We start from the raw sequence: 20,286 nt of genomic DNA on the forward strand, positions 1-20,286 counted from the left end.
CTGCCTCGCCACGTTTTTTTAGATTCAGATTTTTCTGATTTTGAAGATCACGATTCATATGATTTCCTTTCTGACACCGACTCCGACCCAGGTTTTGATTCCATGCCTTATTCTTCACCCTCTCAGTTTTTGTCGCGCCTCGGTCATTCCACGCCCCCTTTCCAGCCTTTTTCCCTGGACCCTTACCTAGGTTCCCGTTTGGCCATCTACACTGGACCTCCGCGTGGTGGCCGGCGGGGGCGCCCAGGTAAGGGCCATAGTTCCTACTACCCTCCTTCGATTTCACCACGTAATGTGCCACCCAGTCTGCCACAGAACATCGTCCGGAAGCCTCGGCGCGCTCGTCCACGCCGACGGCATGGACCCGCGCCGGCTCCCCGCAGTCCGCTGCCCGCGCCGGCTCCCCGCAGTCAAGTTCCTCCCGCGCCGGCTCCCCGCAGTCAAGTTCCTCCCGCGCCGGCTCCCCGCAGTCCTGTGCCCGCGCCGGCTCCCCGCAGTCCTGTGCCCGCGCCGGCTCCCCGCAGTCAAGTGCCCGCGCCGACTGCTCCTGTTTACTCCTGCGACCCCGCTGCTGTCCCGCCAGCAGACTCCTGCGACCCCGCTGCTGTCCCGCCAGCAGACTCCTGCGACTCCGCTGCTGTCCCGCCAGCAGACGACACCGCTGCTGTCCCGCCAGCAGACGACACCGCGGCTGTCCCGCCAGCAGACGACACCGCGGCTGTCCCGCCAGCAGACGACACCGCGGCTGTCCCGCCAGCAGACGACACCGCGGCTGTCCCGCCAGCAGACGACTCCGCGGCTGTCCCGCCAGCAGACGACGCCGCGGCTGTCCCGCCAGCAGACGACTCCGCTGCTGTCCCGCCAGCTGAAGACTCCGCGGCTGTCCCGCCAGCAGACGACACCGCGGCTGTCCCGCCAGCAGACGACACCGCGGCTGTCCCGCCAGCAGGCGACTCCGCGGCTGTCCCGCCAGCAGACGACTCCGCTGCTGTCCCGCCAGCAGACGACTCCGCGGCTGTCCCGCCAGCAGACGACTCCGCTGCTGTCCCGCCAGCAGACGACTCCGCTGCTGTCCCGCCAGCAGACGACTCCGCGGCTGTCCCGCCAGCAGACGACTCCGCTGCTGTCCCGCCAGCAGACGACTCCGCTGCTGTCCCGCCAGCAGACGACTCCGCTGCTGTCCCGCCAGCAGACGACTCCGCGGCTGTCCCGCCAGCAGACGACACCGCGGCTGTCCCGCCAGCAGACGACACCGCGGCTGTCCCGCCAGCAGACGACACCGCGGCTGTCTCGCCAGCAGACTCCGAAGTTCCTGGCCCTCGCCCCGACGATGCTGCTCCCCGCTTCTTGCCACGGCTTGGCTGCATGAAAGATCGAGCAGTGCCTCGTCTGGGACGCCCGCCTGATCGGCCTGTGCGGTCGCCAAACGTCTGGTGCCCTGGACGCCCTCCAGATCGACCTTTGCGGTCAGCCCATGTCTGGCGTCCTGGACGCCCGCCTGACTGGCCCTGACGGGCTGGTGTTGCTCCCTCCTCCGAGCAACCTCCTGACTTTTTGTTTCCTTGGGACGTCTGGGATCCGTCCCTTGAGGGGGGGATACTGTTAGGTTTTGTGTTGGTTTTCTCCATGTGTGACTTGTCTCTGTGATTGCCCATTGATTTCACTTGTTGTGCCTTCTCCCAGTGTCCTGCAATCTGCATCCTAGTGTGTTACCCAGCTGTTCCTCGTTGTCTCGTTACCCTTTGTCTACGTGTGTATATAAGCTCCCAGTTTCTTTTCAGTCCTTGTTGCGTCATCGTCAATGTCAATGCCCATGTGCTTGTTGATGTCAGTCTCCGTCAGTGTCTATGTCAACGCCAGTTTCAAGTCCTGTCCAAGCCCTCGTGTTCGTCTCAGTAAGTTTTTGATATCCAGCCTTTGTTAGTGACCTGAGTTATTTGTTGATACTTTGTTTTTGCTAGCCTTAATTAAATCGTTTTTGCATCGTCTACCTGCCTCGCCTCACTTTCCCTGCATTTGGGCCCATTTGGGCTTTGTATAGGCTAATGTTCCTATTGTTGAAAGGTGTGTAATAAACAACTAGCACATTTATATTTTGAATTTTGTTTTCTTACTGTACCGAAAATGAACCGAATCATGACCTCATAACCAGGTACGTACCAAACCGAGATTTTTGTACACCGTTACACCCCTACAATCTATTGAAACTAGGAAGGCTGGCAGTGAATGATTACGTTTCAATGCCTTTGAGGGAGATAGACGTCTGATTTACAGGAACTGGGGAGTTGGCAGTGATCATTCGGTGCCAACCTGTCCTAGTCAATATTGATTGAAAGTCCATCATGTTAATGACAAAAAATAAGTTATAAAACAAATAACAATACAGGGGTAAAAAGAGCCTCGCACCACCTATGATGAGAGGAGGGTTTAGTCAAACCTTTCAAGTGAGCAAATGTCATCAATTTAAGTCCGTGCATGCAAACCAACTGAGTGTGCTTGGCAGATCTGGTTCGTCTGTTATAATATCGAAAGTAAACAATGTATTAACACATTGCTGATGCAGCAATGTTGGGCTTTCTGCTTCTTGTTTTAATTTGCAGTCGAAGGTCCAATCGCATCTCCCGTCTCTTATAAAACAACATGATGAATGTACAGTGTGCGTTCATTGATTGAGCTCACGGTAAAGCAGGGCAGTGAGAGCTGGTCGAAAGTGCTCCCCTGAGACATGCCAGAGAATGCGTATGGATAAATTTTCTCCTTGTGCGCATGTTTGCTTGTGTACCTGTCTCCGAGCCTGATCTATAAAGGTGCCGCACTCCTCCACATAGGAAGTGATGTCTGTGTCTGGGAGGTCCAGAATCTGGACAGTCTTGTAGACGAACCGATCAGGGAACGGGTTGGCTACGCCGTAAGCTACGTTGAGCACGTGGGACACCTGGAGCACAAAGAGACAATGAGACTTTTGAGCAAATGAGCCTCTTTTGTGAAAGTGTGACATTGTGGTTACACAATGGCCTTGACAGAGAGCATTGACAATGAAGCAGGTGTGTGGAGAAGGGGAACAGAAGGGGAGATGATTAGAAGACAGATGGCGTTGATTGATTTAGTTGTCGTCGACTCCTCTTATTTAACTCGACTTTACCTGAGAGGCCTTAGTCTTCTCCTCTAGTCTTTTTACATGAACACAGCTCATTTTTACTCAATTTCATGGTGATTTGTTGATTTAGCTATATTGTATCGAGCATCCTTGATGTGTGTGCTGTATATCATTTCCTATTCTTTGTGTTCAGTTGATCCTTTAAATGAGGGAGGAATAAACTTGTGCTGAATGGTCGTAGGTATACTGTATTGTACTGTACTGTGTATAATCAGCAGCTTGAGCGAACCCACAATAAAACAGCACACTTCACTCAATTTGAACTCACACTGGCAATAAAAACAGGAGTGCAGAATGAGTAAAATGATGACTGCGGTGTACTCACAGAGCAACCGTGAGTGTTGTGTTCAGCAAATGGAGAGCAGCGGTCCAAAGTGAATGACACTTTTGTGGCTCATTAACGAGGCGCGGCGGCTGGAGCAGCAAATGTGGAAGAGGGGCATCGGGGAGGTCAACAAATTACACTTGAGCACTCGTTGCTCCCACTCTTAATGCCGCAGCATCTGCTTAGAAACGCGGACGAAATGGCCATGCGGTAAAAGTCATCAACCCGATACAGCCAACTGATGGCCTCTTGTATGTTAGCGCACCTTAGCATGTTAGCATATGATCGATGGTGCTAATTGCTGCGAGGCGTGTCACAGGTGCGTGCTGGAATTAAATTACAACAGTCAGTTATATCGTGATTAACGACCTCGCCGCGGCGCGCAAACCCAAATTAAATAGGACAGCACCAATTTTTTCTTTTTCTCCATCCTGAATATATAGAACAGTTTTTCTCAGATTATTAAATATTTTCATGGAATATTTTGATTTACTAAAAATATATTATTATTGTCACAAAAGTATGAGGTTTTCCCTGCATTACATTTGGTCATATTGAATTTTTTTCACATTGTTGAACAACATTTTTTCATGCCTATTGTAATCTTAGGGCTATTGACAGCTTGTAAAACAAAAGGCACAAATTGTGACACGGTCAAGGTACCAGGGTGTTGCAAACATAAACAAACTACAGTTAGTACAATGATAAGCACTGTGAGTCTTAAATGAATACTTCCCTGACAAATTCAGTCAAATGTGCGCTCGATTAGTTTAGCCATTTTATCAATGCTGGTCCTATTTTAGCTAAACAAATGTGGGTAGCCGAGATTCCCCACCCTTCTGCGTGACATCATTAATACTCGTCATCACATGCACCTGTGCACAAGTCTGTCAGTGTGTATATGTGTGGGTATAACTGACATCACAACATGGCTGTGTTTGTAATTCATGTAATTCTTTGTGTTAAAACATTTGTTTACTCCATTATCAGAGGTCTAAGAAATGTGAAATTTGCCTATTTGAACACTTATGAGCAAATGTCTTTCACATGACGGTCATTTATACCAGGTGTTGTCTGTCCCTTTAGGCCTTCCTATTAGAAGATATTAAGGGTGTAACGGAACATGTATTCGTATTGAACCGTTTCGGTACTTGGTGCTCGGTTCGGAACGGAGGCATACCGAACGAGTTTCTGACGTACTGTAACCCTTACTTTTCGAGGCTGTGAGTCGATCGGGTTACAGTTTCTTTGTGTAGAGTATATTTACTCTGTCTTGTCTACTTTAATGAGGACCAACACGGTAGGACAGTAAGAAACGTCAACGGCGCGACAACGTGAACACGAGAATGCAGTGAAACGCGGTCGTTAAAGTCAATCAGCCAATGCACACCAGTCGCAGCGCGGCCGCGTGTTAGACGCGTCCCAGAAGCGGCTCAACACGATGCACGCGAAAAGAACGGCAGAGTATATTATTTGACGCGAGACACGGCCATCCTGCGTCAATAGTACTAGCTGGCAGACCGGGCAGACCGGAAGTCACTCATGTAAAAATACCGTGGATCCGGTCGATTTTAAAACTAATATTCAATCGTAACCCACTTTTTGAGTCTATCAGATCTCTTGAGTGGTAGATCGGGGCACAGTTGACTTGTCTTTGTTGATTTACAGTTGTCTTCTCTGCTATAATAATAACCAACACGGCCCAGTGTTCAATACAAAACCCTCCTACCACAACAAAACAAGTAGGAACTAATATTCACATAGGAACTAAAGTTATACAACATAAAATATACAATATAAATGAATACATCACATTTGTAAAATACAAACACATAATAAAATAAATAATAGCCCATTAAAATAAAATAAATTGAAATGAGCTAAAAACCTGAAATTAAATAATAAGAATAATACAAAGATCCTGCTTACATAATTAAATTTATAAATTTCTGTGTGGCGCTTTAACTTGAGAAAATCCACCAATAAGGCTTTTGAAAACAGTTCATAAGAAAAAAAAATTAATTGAGGCATTTAATTTGTAAAACACATGTTAAGATCTTTGTCATTGGGATTGCTTTTCTCTTTAGCACAGGACTTCTTTTTTCTTCTTTCTTTCAGAAAGAAAGCTGACCAATACGCGGGGTCTGAAAGGCAAATTGTTGTTGGATTATTATCTTTAAATACCCGCTACTTTTTGAGCAGAATTCTAGCTTTGTATAGGCTACTGTTCCTAGGGTTGCCACTTTTCAGAAATGGAAATACGGGACGCCCCCCCTCGCGCCCAACGCTGTACAGCCGGGAAGAAAAAGGGACATCCCCAAAACTCCTAAAATGCATAGAAATGTATCTATTCATATATATTCCGTATTGGTTCAATACTGGTGCTGCGTCACCAGTAGGTAGATGGCGAGATAGTGTAAAGCGCTTTGAGCGCCTTGAAAGGTGGAAAAGCGCTATACAAGTATAACACCATTTACGGAACGCGAATTTTAATTCCCAAAAACAGATTGTTCCTTATTTCAAGGGACAGCTGGCAAGCCTAACTGTTCCTATTGTTGAAAGCACAAAAGTGTGTAATAAACAACTAGCACATTTATATTTTGCATTTTGTTTTCTTACAATACCCCGAAAATGAACTGAACCGTGACCTCAAAACCGAGGTATGTACCGAACTGAGATTTTTGTGTACCTGTTACACCCCTAGAAGATATATTGACAAAGTCCAGATTTTCTAATGTTAGAGTAGCCATTTCAATGTGGTCATGTCTCATGCGCTTTAGAAACCAACAGGAAAAAGCCAGCTAATGACCTTCCAGGCAGAACAAGTGGAGGTATGACACTGATAGTCCCCAGAGTGAGAGCATTTCCTTGAAGCCATGCTGGGATCATTTACTCCCCCTACTGAGCAGAAGCGACACTGCACGAGTCCAAATTTAATCTCATGTCTCCGTACATGAGATCAGTACACGCAAGGACACGCCAGCCCTATTGATCTCCCCACCTCATCCCTCCAATTCCAATCTCTGCGACACTGACCTGATATATCTGCAAGGTGTTCATGTCGTGGGCCGCATCCTGAGAGCCTGGAAGAGCAGGAGGGAAAAAAAAGAGATGTGAGAAAAGCGCGTTTGAAGCAAAACTACTGAAGCAAAAAAGGCTGTAGGCTTGCATGTACTGCAAATATTGAATAATAAAATTTCATCTCTCATTATGATGCAACAAGAATACTAAATATTGAAGCAACTGCTGAGGAGTGCTTGAGAATGTGGGTTTTGACAGACTATTGCTGATTGTGTATTTAACCCTCACTAATTGAACTCATCGGCTGCCTTTGATGGAGCTACACGTTCCAGCCATTTTGAATATTATGTTTACCGATAAATAACTATTTTCATTTCAATTAATACCTATTTTCGCCCAAATTGCTTGGATTTTGACATTTCGGCCAGATGCTGTACCTCGTAAACGATAGCCAATTGAAACGTTGGACCTTAATTTTTCTTTCTTAGTGACCTAAATTTGTCTGACTACTTTCATCCAGGAAGCATTTTGCTTGTAGACCAGTATCAATGGGGCCTATCGCCAAAATGTATTTCTGGTTTTACAATTTACAAATTTTAATTTTCTTCATTTTGTTTTTATTAAATGTAATCAAATTTATTTACAAAAACCTGAAAGGTCCTCAAAGTGCTTTACAACAAAGCAAACTATATTACAGTATATGATAAATAAAAGGCAGGAAAATGAATGGTTGAAAATACTATAAACTAAAATTGAGAAAGAGAAAAAAAAATTCCGTCAACATTTTAATTTATAATTATATTTATTCATTAACATTTAGAAAAAAACCAATAATGATTCATCATAAAAACGAAATATTGAGACCTGCCACCTATTTTGTGGACATCACATTTGGGGGTCATATAGGCCACACACAAATGTTAATATTGCGCCGTACATAACCAAAAATGTCATGCTGACAGATATGGACACCAGGTTCTTTGGGGGTGGGGGTGTCATGCGTAAATTTCACTTTTATAAGCTTTTGATCATGCTATTTGGTCATTTCCTTGTTATTAACACAGTCAGAGAGGCTTTCTAAAACATTCGCCTATGTTTGAGAAATGCATTCCCCCGCCTCTCCTGCTTTTTGACCAATGAGCTGACGGAACATTATAAATCTCACTCATATCATTGGTCAAGGTACTATCACTTGCCATGATGATAAAGGAAGACAACATAAGAGTGTGCATGGGAGATAAGAGGTTTGAGTAAAGCTTGAGTAAAAAGCACATTCAAAATGATAATCTTTTTTTTGTTGTTCTTCTCTGTGTACGTGTATATTATTTTCATTAGTTATTAGTTATTAAATAAATAGTAAAATAGATGATAGATAAATAAAGAGTTTGGTTGCATTTTTTTTTTTTAAGTTTAAAGAAAAAAAACAGCCAAAAACACAGTCACACAAGATAAGATTAAGATAATGTAACTCTTTTAGGAAGCAAAACTGATAAGCATAAATACCTATACCCAATCCCGTCAAGTTTACATAAATTTTAATGATGCAAACATATAATTTAATGTTTTTTCATGCTTTTTAAGGTCTGCATTTTGACAAAGTCCATTTAGTGACTTTTAATGCTTTTTAATGACCCGCGTAAACCTGTTTTAGGTGCACCTCAGTGTGGAAAATACTGTACTTTCTAAGTCTTTTAAAGGATACTTCAATCTGTGAGACTTACTTTACCAGGTGGGTGTCCAAAATTGCCTAAGAAAGCTGAAAGAATGCGTATTTTTTCATATACAGACAGGAAAAATACAATATCATGAATAGATTAGAAATAAAGTTACTGACATCTGTCTTGCAAAGACATTTCTGAAGCTTAAGAGTGATAAATCACAAATAAAGAAAACGGGTAACAGTGGTAAACCTTGCCAGTCGTGCCCGGCCAACAAAAATGGCGCCAAGAGAACAGAAGTCACAAAGGAAGCTCTTTGGCTACAATTGACGATGAGAAAAATCCAATCAGTTTGACTTGGAGGCCTAGCAGAGAAATTATCATGTTTCGGTGCCACTGACAGCAATAGAAGTCCAATCAATTTTTGACTGGGAGGACTTGCAGCAAACTTCTTTGTCTACATCTAAAGAACTGTAGGCGTCCTTTGCCACAGTTCAGGCCCGTTTCATGACAACAATAAGGAACAGACAGTGCAAAATGGAATTTAAAGGAGAGATTTGATCTAGTGGTGCATGTACAGTACAAACATTCTGCCTTGCAACATGTCAGGAAAAATAAGTGTAAAAATAAATCTGTCCTCAGAGGGACAATTAAAGTGTTCGACTGTGAGTATTTTATAAAAATGGACTCGGAGGGTTGAAAGTGTGTGAAGCGTTCACGAGGGAAGTGTCATCTTATGAGTTTACTCGAAAGACAAAAAAAGGTTGACACACAAAATCCCAGCACAGTCATAACCAAGTGGATGTCATGCCGCCTGCTGACTCCGATTGGCTGATGTGTAGGAAAAATGAGCGGCACTTCAATGCCGTTAGCGCTAATGTGCCGTAAAGGAAAATTTCACTTTTATTGAGCCGAACAGATGTAATATTAATATCGATCCCGGTTGACAAGTTGTCTCGTCTACAAGGTGAAAGGTCGCGTGTGCATCTATGGAGCAGAACAGCCACGCCAAGCTTTGAGGGAGTTCAATGTCAGGTTTAAGGACGTTCACCACACGTGCCCACAAGGCACAAAGGCATTAAGCCCCAACCAGACGCCACTGCCATTTTTTTTTTCTTTCCCAGAAATATTTTGTACAGTCGTATAAAAAGTATCCGGACCTTTTGAGTTTTCTCACATTTCTGCATAAAATCACCATCAAATGTGATCTGACCTTTGTCAATATCACACAGATGAAAAAACTGTGTATGCTTTAACTAAAACCACACAAACATTTATAGGTTTCCATATTTTAATGAGTATAGTATGCAAACAAGGATAGAAGGGGGAAAAATAAGTAAGTGAACCATCACAATTCAAATTTTAGTGCCCCCCCCCCTTTGGTAGCAATAACTTCAACCAGACGCTTCCTGTAGCTGCAGATCAGTCTGGCACATCGATCAGGACTAATCTTGGCCCATTCCTTTCTACTAAACTGCTGTATTTTTGTCAGATTCCTGGGATGTCTGGCATGAATCGCTGTCTTTAGGTCATGCCACAGCATCTCATTGGGGTTCAAGTCTGGACTTTGACTTGGCCACTCCAGAACGTGTATTTTGTTCTTCTGAAACCATTCAGAAGTTGATTTACTTTTGTGTTTTGAATCATTGTCTTGCTGCAGAATCCATCCTCTTTTTAGCTTCAACTGTCTGACAGATGGCCTCAGGTTTTCCTGCAAAACGTTTGATTTCATTCTTCCATGAACTGCAACTTGCAACTTGTCCAGGCCCTGAGGCAGCAAAAGAGCCCCAAATCGATCCAGCATGCCCAAGATGTGGCCTCACCCCAGCTAATTTGAGCCATATGTTTTGGTTGTGTCCCAAGCTTTATACATTCTGAAGAGAGATTTTCACTGCACTGCCCTCCTTATGTAACAAGAATATTGAGCCGAACTGTACAACAGCGTTGTTTGGGATCGTCCCATCAAATATGTTAGTGTCATTTCACCAGGCCAATGCAGTAGCTTTTATTACTTTACTCGCTAGGTGCATAATTTTATTTAATTGGAAAAAAACTGAGCCCTCTTATTTTAAGAGGTTGATTGAAGACGTAATGGCCAATCTAAAATTGGAACATTTAAGACATGTTGCTAATGGTTCTCTCCAGACCTATGAAAAAACATGGCAGCCATTTATAATATTTTTTCAGACTGAATTTAAAACATAGCTCTAATGACCATCCAAGCTGTTACAGCCTCGCTTCTTTATCTATTCTAGAAGCCTCCATCCCCTTTAGCTTCAATTCCAATTCAATCAGATTCCCATATATTGCTTTGAAAATAATGCTGAATCTATATACCCCCTAGAAATATGCTCAGGTGCTGTCCAGTTTTGCCGACCTACCTACCCATAGAGCCTGTGTTCCCCCTGAGTCTTTGGAGTGCAAACTAAACTAAGTAGCCGTATTTTGCTGCCCAGACTATGTACTTGTGTATGGTTTGTCTATTTTTTTTTTTTTTTTTGTCATCGAGTGTGTGCGCACTGACTGCTGCTTCCATGTCCATTTTTGGATAGCATTAATATTCTGTTTTTGTTTGTTCGTATACATGTTGGTATATGTTGCTTAGTTGTGATAAAACCATTTAAAAAGATTTGACTAAAAAAGAGCCCCAAATCATGATGCTTCCTCCACCAAGCTTCACGGTGCGGATGAGGTGTTGATGTTGGTGAGCTGTTCCATTTTTCCTCCATACATGACGTTGCGTGTTACTCCCAAACAATTCAACTTTGGTTTCATCAGTCCATAAAATATTTTTCCAAAACTTCTGTGGAGTGTTTAAGTGCCTTTTTGCGAAAACTAAACGAGCAACAATGTTTTTTTTAGAAAGCAGTGGCTTCCTCCATGGAGTCCTCCCATGAACACCATTCTTGGCCATAGTTTTACATATAGTTGATATGTTTGCACAGAGATATTGGACTGTACCGGTGATTTCTTTAAGTCTTCAGCAGACACGCTTACATTTTTTTTTCTTCTTTTTTTTTTTACCTCTCTGAGTATTCTATGCTAAACTCTTTGCGTCATCTTTGGTGGGCGGCCACTCCTTGGGAGAGAAGCAACAGTGCCAAACTCTCTACATTTGTAGACTCTTTCTCTGACTGTCGATTGATGAAAATCCAGACTTTTAGAGATGGTTTTGTATCCTTTCCCACCTTTGTACAATTAACAATCGAAGGTGTTCACACAGCTCTTTTGACCGAGCCATAATGCACATCAGACAATTCTTCTCATCAAGACATTTCTTATGAGGTGTGTGTTTTATAGTGGGCAGGGCAGCTTTAAACCACTCATCAGTGATTGGGCACACACCTGACTTGAAATGTTTGGTAAAAATTGGTTTCAATTGCTCTTTAAGTCTCCTTAGGCAAAGGGTTCACTTACTTATTTTTCCCCCCTCTGTCATTGTTTGCATGCTATCCTCAATAAAATATGAAAACCTATAAATGTTAGGGTGGTTTTAGTTAAAGCAGACACTGTACTTTCATCTGTGTGATTTTGACAAAGATTTGATCACATTTGATGGTGATTTTATGCAGAAATGTAAGAAATTCCAAATGGTTCAGATACTATTTCATACATATGAAATACAGTCATACAAATGTAATTCAGTAAAATTGCAATATGTACATGAATTTGTTACCTCGTTTTATTTTATTAGCAATTTCTTACGTATAATATTAACTTCATGCGTGTTTGTCTGACTGTTTACTTCTGGGAAAAACCATTTAAGATGATGTTGATGCACTAAGATGCCTAAAATGTAATAGTTATTGTCTTTAAGTAACAAAGTAACCAAAAAAAAGTAACAAAGGCAATAATAAATGATAGATAGAAATAGGGAGTCTTCTGACACAGCTTGCACTGAACAAGTGTTATTTCTTATCAAGCTACAGTTAAAGTTATTTAAAGGAACCTCGGACTTAATGAGTACTTACTATTTGTGTTTTTATTGAGTCTTTTATTACCTTTTCATTGCCTAAAAAAATACTTTTTGAATGGGTTTCACTGTCACACTTTTAAGCTTTGTGTTTTCTTGTGGTAGCTATAAAGCAGATTGTTGATCTATTGACCACATTAGTCACATAGCATATTTAACCAACCTTATTTGATATTACTACGTTTAAGTATTTTCTTAAGGCATCTTGAGTACAGTATGTTCTATATGTATGCATCTAAACAAAACAAGCTGAAAGCACACGGTAGTATTTTGGATGTCAAATTAGCCTCTTCTCGGACGTTTCGCCGGTGTAGGACATTTTGGCAGAACATCGGTTTTGTCTACTGTCGTCTCATCCGTCTTTCCTGTTCATTTTGCTTTTTTTGTGAAATATTGACAGCGCTGTCACGCTCATTAATGTTCTTCTCGGCTTCAAATTGAAATGGTTGAACAGATCACATTTTTATGTCGCTAGAGTCATAGTCTAGAAGCCCAGCAGCGTAACCATGTGATGTCACCGACCTGTGACGTCAACAACAATGGCTACCTACTAGTTAACTAATTTTACAAATTGTAGAAAAACTAAAACATCAAGAGGGGTTTCAATATCAAGTTATTTTACAAGTGTACAAGTCTTTCTATCCATGGCTCCCTTAAATGCATTGACAAAACCATTGTTAGGCAGGTTTTTTTTTGTTGTTGTGTTTCTCACCCAACAATAAGTAAGGTCGGACCATTCCAACTTGAAGGTCAAGGCTTTTATCTTCTACAAATCCACATCCATTTCCCTCCTCCAGCTCCTCCACTTGTAGTCCTCCATCGGTGCTCCTCTCCAACAACTTCCTGCCCGTCACTGTGGTAACGCGAGTGCACTGTTTTCTAAGGCGGCTTTTGGAGAAGCCCTGGATTTCCCCGGACAGTGAATACATAACGGGAGTTAAACAGGGCTGGAAGAGATGAAAGATGGCAAAGCTTGAAAAATAAATAAATAAATAAATGAATTAAAATAAAAGATGGCACAACATTAAGTTGTTTGTGTGAATGCTTGCATCCACAAAATTTGATGTAAGCAAACTATAAAAAATAAACTATAACAGTATATGTTACGCAGAATTTCTTCAGTACAATTCGTGGAGGTTTCTCAATCTACCATGGAAATCTGCTTATTTGCAGAAAAGTGCAAAATATAATGGAAGTATATATATATATATATATATATATATATATATGCATACTGTATATATACACAATATATAAACAATAGGATACTCACCTACAGTGTACACAAGGATTTTATTGGTATGACTTCCATCAAAGCAGTGCTATAATCTCTGTTCCAAGCCTTGATTTTCCATTTCAGCAGGTGCTGTTAGGACTTAAAGAGAAAAATAAACACTAAGTAGCAAAATACGCAGCATTTAGCATTTACACACTGACAGAAGAACCGGAAGTACGTAGGAGAATGAAGCGTTCAGAGTCCTAAACAAAAGTAGGAATGAAGAAAATCAATTGGGAGAACATTTTCCCCCTCGACTTTGTACTCTTAATATTAGTATTACTGTAACTAAATCAAATCACGCATATATTTTTACCTATCAAACGTAAACTTGTAACATCTTACTTGATTTAATTAGATGTAAAAGTATTTCCTCCCTAATTCTGCCCTTTGGTTTTAATTGTGTTTGCTGTAACAAATCTCAAATTCCCATTTGGTTTTGTATTTGGGGGTAGGTGGGTTAAAGCTACAGTAATTGGTCCTCTTTGCAAAATGAATTTCCTCTAAACATAATCGATGTTTGGGCCATCCTCAGCAGTAACAATTGAAAACAAGCGTCTTCTATAACTGTTAATGAATCTTTGTGAACATATTTTGGCTGACTTTTCCGTGCGTACTCGTATTATTTTGGTGACATCATGAATCTACCAATCATATATACAGTTCAACAATGGGGGGATACAGAATTGCCTCGATGTAGGAAACACTGGACCAGTACAATCATGGGTCGTGATGGCTTGTGATGCAAACACTAATGAGGCCCAATGATGCGCACTGACCATGAATGCATCACGATGTGGAAACGAGGACGCCTCCTCTCTCATCCTAGTGACCGAGAAAAAAAAACACGGCGAGCGGCTGGAGCGACGGTGGGTGGAGTACAGGAAGCTGCTGCTGTCCTCGGCTATCTGATCATGGCCCAAATCTGATTCTCTCACAAACGCCACAAATCGAGCAGCCGAGATTGCGGACGTTTGTGATTTTATAGCACTGCTTTTCTTTCTCGACTGATTTTTGGGAGGATTTCATCGAGGCGCTTCAAGATGTCTCGGGGAGTGATCCAGCCCAGCCAGCAGAAGCTGGCCGAAAAGCTCACCATCCTCAACGACAGGGGCATCGGGATGCTGACCCGTGTTTACAACATCAAAAAGGTTCGCACACTCACACATAAATGAATATATGCACACACTATGAACACGGACTAACTTGAATGGATATGAACATCTCTACCTAAGAACCGGTGCCACTAGTGTATCGTACGTCAGTGTATGAATACTTGATTAGATGGCATTATGTTTAAACTATAGAGATATTTAGCAATACTTAGTTTTGATCCATGTATTACCCGATATGGACTGAATCATAACGAAGTGAATTAGAACGTGAATTGGCCTTAATTTGCCTTCCCAGGCTGAAGGTGGGCACGGTTACTGCTAACAGCGTTAGCTTGCGGTAATGTTGGCTCCTAGCGCCCGAGAGGTTATTCACGAGGAATTCGAGGCGTTTACTACGCACAGACGCAAAAATATAGATATAGTTATTAATTAATAAAGAAACGGCAACAAAGACGAGCAAATATCCACCATGGCCTGGCAACCACAAGCGTCGGGGCCTGTGTCCAAGCGAGCGTCGCTTGATGTTGAGTTAATGGCGGAGGGTGTCGGCTATGCTAGGCTAGGCTAACGAGCCAGGGCTCCGCCTAACTCACGACGGCGAGATGCCGGAGGAGGATTGCTGAAGTTCGGCTTCGCCCTGTTGGGCTGCCTGCTATCAGTACTACCAAAATCATGTTAGGAACTCCACTGCTTCTTTACACCCTGTCACAAACATAGGCCAATAATAAACGTAGGCTACACATTTTAACGTAATAAAACAGCATGTTGAGGTCATTTGTGTAAATTCACCCAAATTTACGGTTTGTTTTTTATTTTACACATAGTATTCGTATCTTATATAGTTACCCTACTACTGATACTGCCAGTTTTCAAAGTCATTGCATACAACACCCAATGAGATAATATAAGACATCTAGCAAAAATTCTTCCTTTTGTAAACTTGGTCAGCTTCAATTTGTTTGAGTCCTGCAGTCTGTATAATTAGCAACATGGCCAAGATTTCCTAAAATGTCAGTTTGTGAAAGTGGACTGGCCACTTCAGCTTGAGTACAGTGCAAGTTTTGAAAATGGTGGCATCTGGAGAAAGGGAGTTTTTTGTCCCAGAAAAGTTGTCTTTTTGGAAACTTGATTGTGTTATTGATAATCTGGTGAATACACACCTTCAAATCAGAGGTTAACAGTACTGTATAATTGAACTGCAATTTTCTGACTATTAGGCACGTGACTATAAGATGCATAGACCAAATTTTACAAGAAAACTATTTGTTCATTACAAACCACACTAGACTATAAACCGTAGGTGTCCATACTGTCTTATGGGACATTTACACCAAAAGACATGCAACTCATTGGCCTGTCAAAATCCATAAATAAGATGCATCAGACTGTAAGGCGCATGGTTCAAAGCAAATGTGTGTGTGTGTGTTTGGGGGGGGGCGTTATAGTACGAAAATTACAGTACAGTATCTAAATAAACAGGTTATCTGGTGCTTTTGTTTTGTCTGCTACTTGTACCGTATTCTTCGGACTATAAGTCGCACCTGAGTATAAGTCGCACCAGCCATAAAATGCCCAACGAAGAGGGAAAAAAACTTATGAGTCGCACCGGAGTATAAGTCGCATTTTGGGGGGAAATTTACTTGATAAAATCCAACACATAGAACAGATATGTCATATTGAAAGGCAATTTAAAATAAAAATACAATACAGAACAACATGCTGAATAAGTGTAGAGTATGATAATGTTACTTGATGCATGAACAACTAAATGCGAACGTGGCCGGTATTTTAACGTAACATAGCTATTAAGAGTTATTCAGATAACTATAGCATAAAGAACATGCTAACAAGTTTACCAAACCATCAGTGTCACTCCAAAACACCTAAATAACATGTGAAATGAAATAATAATGTGTTAATAATTTCACACATAAGTCACTCCAGAGTAGTCTCACCCCCAGCCAAACTATGAAAAAATGCAACTTATACAGTGGTACCTCTACATAAGATCACTTCGACACACGATCTTTTCGACATCCGACGTAAAATTTGAGCCGCCATTTGTTTCTACATCCGACGAGTTGCTCGAAATACAACGACATGACAGCACTGCAAACAAACGCATGGTGGATTTTCTTGTGTGAGAAATCAACACAGTTTTCAAAAAAAGTTGATACAGTTGGAGAAACAAGGAAAAAAGTGATGCTTACCTTTGAAATGAAGATGCAAGTTATAGAAAAATATGAGCTTGGTGTGCGCGTCCCTGAACTGGCTCAACAATACAGCTCCATGGTCCTCTTCCGACCACCGTTCGCCACTATTTATAAGTTAAGGTGACAATTATTATTGTGGTAACATTGCCAAGGAAATCGCCAGCTTCGTCATGTTTTTATCATTTATTTAAGAACTTATCCAACACAAAACGCCCATTGTCTTAAGCAGTTGACTGCTCTCAAGAAAACGAAAGTATTATCTCTACCGCACCGACCTATCTCACTGAGACGTCAGCTTCGCGGTGCGTTCAGGGACAGTAAAAAGTGTCCGCCATATTAGAATCCGATTCGTTACATTATTTACAGGAATAATTATTAATTATTATTATTATTATTATATTATTCTGAATTATTTATTTATAACTTATTTGTTTTTCTATGTTTAATTGCCATTTGTAACAGTGCCAGCAGTATTTATTAGGAATTTAGTGTATGTTTTTAGGCTTTTGGAACGAATTAATGGAATTATAATGTATTCCTATGGGAAAATCCTGCTCGACATACGACCATTTCGACTTACAAACAAGGTCCTGGAACGAATTAAATTCGTATGTAGAGGTACCACTGTAGTCCGAAAAATAAGGTACATCCCCTTTTCTAATTGGCTGCAAACTTTCAGATAAAAGTATCCAGCTAATAAGCTTGTATGGCCACAAATTCCTAGAGGGTTCTCAAAGTACATGTATCAGAATTTCTGTGACATTTCAAATATCATCATTTGCTCTATTAATTCAACATAAATACTGTATAAGTGCAATTTTAACATTATTATTCAGAAAACCAATAAACTAAAATGTACTAAGAAACTTTTTCAATTATTTCTTATGGTGGATTTCAGAGGTATTTTATAAAGACGGTAACAACTACAACTCTTGTATTGGAGGCTGTTGAGTAAAAGTGTTGAGTGTAGATATTTGCATGACTTGTTGTGATGTTTGTTCTTGTGTGCATTCAGTTAGCTCAATATTCAGTATTCATTGGAGAAAGGCAGGCCATGTCCTGTCATCATAGCTGTTGTGTTACTCTTTTTGCCTTTAAGTACTGCAATTAAAATTGTGTAAATAATATAGTAGTATTTGTAATGATGTTTTAGTGAATGTTTGTGTAGTCTTGAATGCTGCTTTGTGAGGGAAAAGAGAAGTCTTGTGTTCTTATATGAAGAGTCTGACTGCTTTGTTGTTTTTAAAGGAAGGGAGGAGTCGATCGTCCCAGTGATAGAAAAAAGAAGCCATTTAGTTTGTAGTTGGTTTGCTCACACTTGTCTCTCTATTATATTACTACAACTCGCATTCATTAGTACTACAAATCTTCATAACGATAATAAAGAAAGAGATCTTTCTTAATTGTGTGTCCTCTTTGGACACACTTAGCAACACAACCTTTTGATCTATTATTTTGTAATAGGCCCTTTCAGTCTTTCCTAATTCCTGGTCATTTCATTTTCATTTTCCCTCAGCATGTTCAACCAGAAATGCCTGACTTTTTTCCACACAACCTCCTAGAATTCCTAAAATAGAACTCAAACAACCATCCGTGCATGTTATCAGACAGCTGAGTCTAGGTGAATTTGCGGAGAGTTGTATATCGGATCAGTTTAATATACTTCGTAAAAACTTAATCTTTTATAGTCATCTAGTATGATCTAATTACCATTAATGATTGCTCATCTGCGTGCATCCCTCTTAAACATAAATTATTCACATTACTCTATGCATTTCACCATCTCTGTTGTACTTTTTTTACATTTTGTGTTGGTGTGATGGACTGTTTTGCACTGCACCCCCCCCCCCCCCCCCCCCCAAATGGTATGTGCTTTGTTACTTTCTAACTGTTCTGGGATCAACTAAATGTGCTACTATGTTGCACAGAATGTTGTGGAATATAGAGCCTGGCCCCAGGCTGATATGATGGCCTGAAGGGTTTGGGGGGGTTACTGGCAACAACCACACACATATAATTTATCCTCTAAACAAAAACTGAAATGAAGGAGATACAGTAGTTGAGTCATGAAAATAGAGACATTGCCAAGGTAGCATATGAAATGATTGCTCGGTTCTTCTCATTTAATGATATTAAGCCAACCAGCCAACTCTCGACTCTCATTTGCTGCTGCTCATGTTACTCACCCACCAAGGCCGGCCTCTCTTTTAAAGTTGCAATACTACAATTTGACATGATGATGGTGATCCCGGGTGGACAGAAATATTGCCTTCACCTCACATAAAGTTAAGCGAATACTTGATACTAAAATTATTCAATAGTGCCCAGCTATATAATGGAGTCTCTGATTTAATTAAATCCATGAGTTGATCCAAAGTTCCACTGTAATTTTGAATGCACTTAATAGAGAGACAATGGTTCCAAAGCTGTATGAGGACATTAGCAGCTGCCAAGTGCCTGTCGCACAGACGCCGAGGGAACACTCGCCTTCTCCCAGTTACTAAGCAACAGCCATCCCCAAAATTTTAGAGGAAAACAGGCACGGGCCTAACTTTGTCTTGACGCTTAGCCGCCAAGTGTCGGCCATATTATTCTGGCACCCAAATTGGATGTGTTAATTCCCGGCGAGTGCGTAGGTAAGGATGCCACTCTGTCCGTTAACGGGAAGTCAGCGTGCGTTAAACAAGTGTTAAGTTGCGATCGCATGCTCGTGCGGCGTGTGTCCTTTTTATTGTGTTGTGGATAACTGCAGCAATGCAGCAACACGTGTGTATAACACAATGCATGTGTGTGTTGAGCAGTTTGTCTGGGTGGTTTTGATTTCTTCTCTTCTTCTCTCCGTTCCAATGCTTCCCCCTTCTCCTATGCAGCAAGGACAAGTTTGGAAGGTTTGCAAAGTTTATCACCTTCCACTGATGAACCTCCTATCCCTTCCTCCTTCCCTCATCAACTCTTCGACGCCTTCCTTGTCCTACCCTTTTCCCCTTCTCACCATTCCTGGCTACCTTTACTGATCTGTTGGTCCTCTGTCATGTGTTAATTGATGACTGTGGGCACCATTCACATCTGCCCTACTTGCCAAATTATCAAATTTGATGTAATGAAAAGCAGGAAAGTTGAAGGTGAATGTTACATTTTCAGTCATGATTAAAAACTCAATTTACAGGATTAAAACAGTTGTAAAAAGGGCCTAAATATTTAAATCTTAAAGTGAACAAATACATTGTATAAGACATGTTGGTTTGTTGTTCATCAGTCAAGTCACTGGTTGGTAATCTTCAGTTTCAAGTTTTAGCTGATGGTGTTGCTACTTTGCTTCCCACACAGATGAACATTTTTACATGTTAATGAACAGGTTCAATATTTAAGATTGATGACTTCAACCCATTCCAGATGGCAGTATTTTGCCTGTACAAACACAACTTTCTAAAAATTTTGGGAAACATCAGAGTAACTTCTGGTAAAAAAATGAGTTCTTCAAAATAAAAGCACAAAACTATAAACATATTTTCCCCGCATTTTGTTATGGTCTATTGTGGCCTATTTAG

General features: G+C 41.2%; 2 protein-coding genes across 6 annotated transcripts in view; one reads left to right on the plus strand and one right to left on the minus strand.

Annotated features, from left to right (window-relative positions):
* LOC130923193 (dual specificity protein phosphatase 19-like) overlaps window positions 1-14,987 on the minus strand; it is a 49,953-nt gene extending 34,966 nt beyond the window's left edge. For both annotated transcript variants that reach the window (XM_057848712.1, XM_057848713.1), the window contains exons 1-4: window positions 13,408-14,987; window positions 12,847-13,081; window positions 6,519-6,565; window positions 2,783-2,935 (exon numbers count right to left, since the gene is read on the minus strand). In XM_057848712.1, the coding sequence (XP_057704695.1) occupies window positions 2,783-2,935; window positions 6,519-6,565; window positions 12,847-13,063 (417 nt within the window). In that variant the 5' untranslated portion in view covers window positions 13,064-13,081; window positions 13,408-14,987. The remainder of the gene's footprint in view (window positions 1-2,782; window positions 2,936-6,518; window positions 6,566-12,846; window positions 13,082-13,407) is intronic.
* The window catches only part of nckap1 (NCK-associated protein 1), a 36,451-nt gene continuing 30,398 nt past the window's right edge, over window positions 14,234-20,286 (plus strand). For 2 of the 4 annotated variants that reach the window (XM_057848708.1, XM_057848709.1), the window contains exons 1-2: window positions 14,234-14,561; window positions 19,609-19,626. In XM_057848708.1, coding sequence (XP_057704691.1) covers window positions 14,454-14,561; window positions 19,609-19,626 — 126 coding nt within the window. In that variant the 5' untranslated portion in view covers window positions 14,234-14,453. The remainder of the gene's footprint in view (window positions 14,562-19,608; window positions 19,627-20,286) is intronic. The other 2 variants (XM_057848710.1, XM_057848711.1) reach the window with 2 other exon arrangements.

This window comes from Corythoichthys intestinalis, chromosome 10, assembly GCF_030265065.1.
Source record: "Corythoichthys intestinalis isolate RoL2023-P3 chromosome 10, ASM3026506v1, whole genome shotgun sequence".
In the NCBI taxonomy this organism is placed as follows: domain Eukaryota; kingdom Metazoa; phylum Chordata; class Actinopteri; order Syngnathiformes; family Syngnathidae; genus Corythoichthys; species Corythoichthys intestinalis.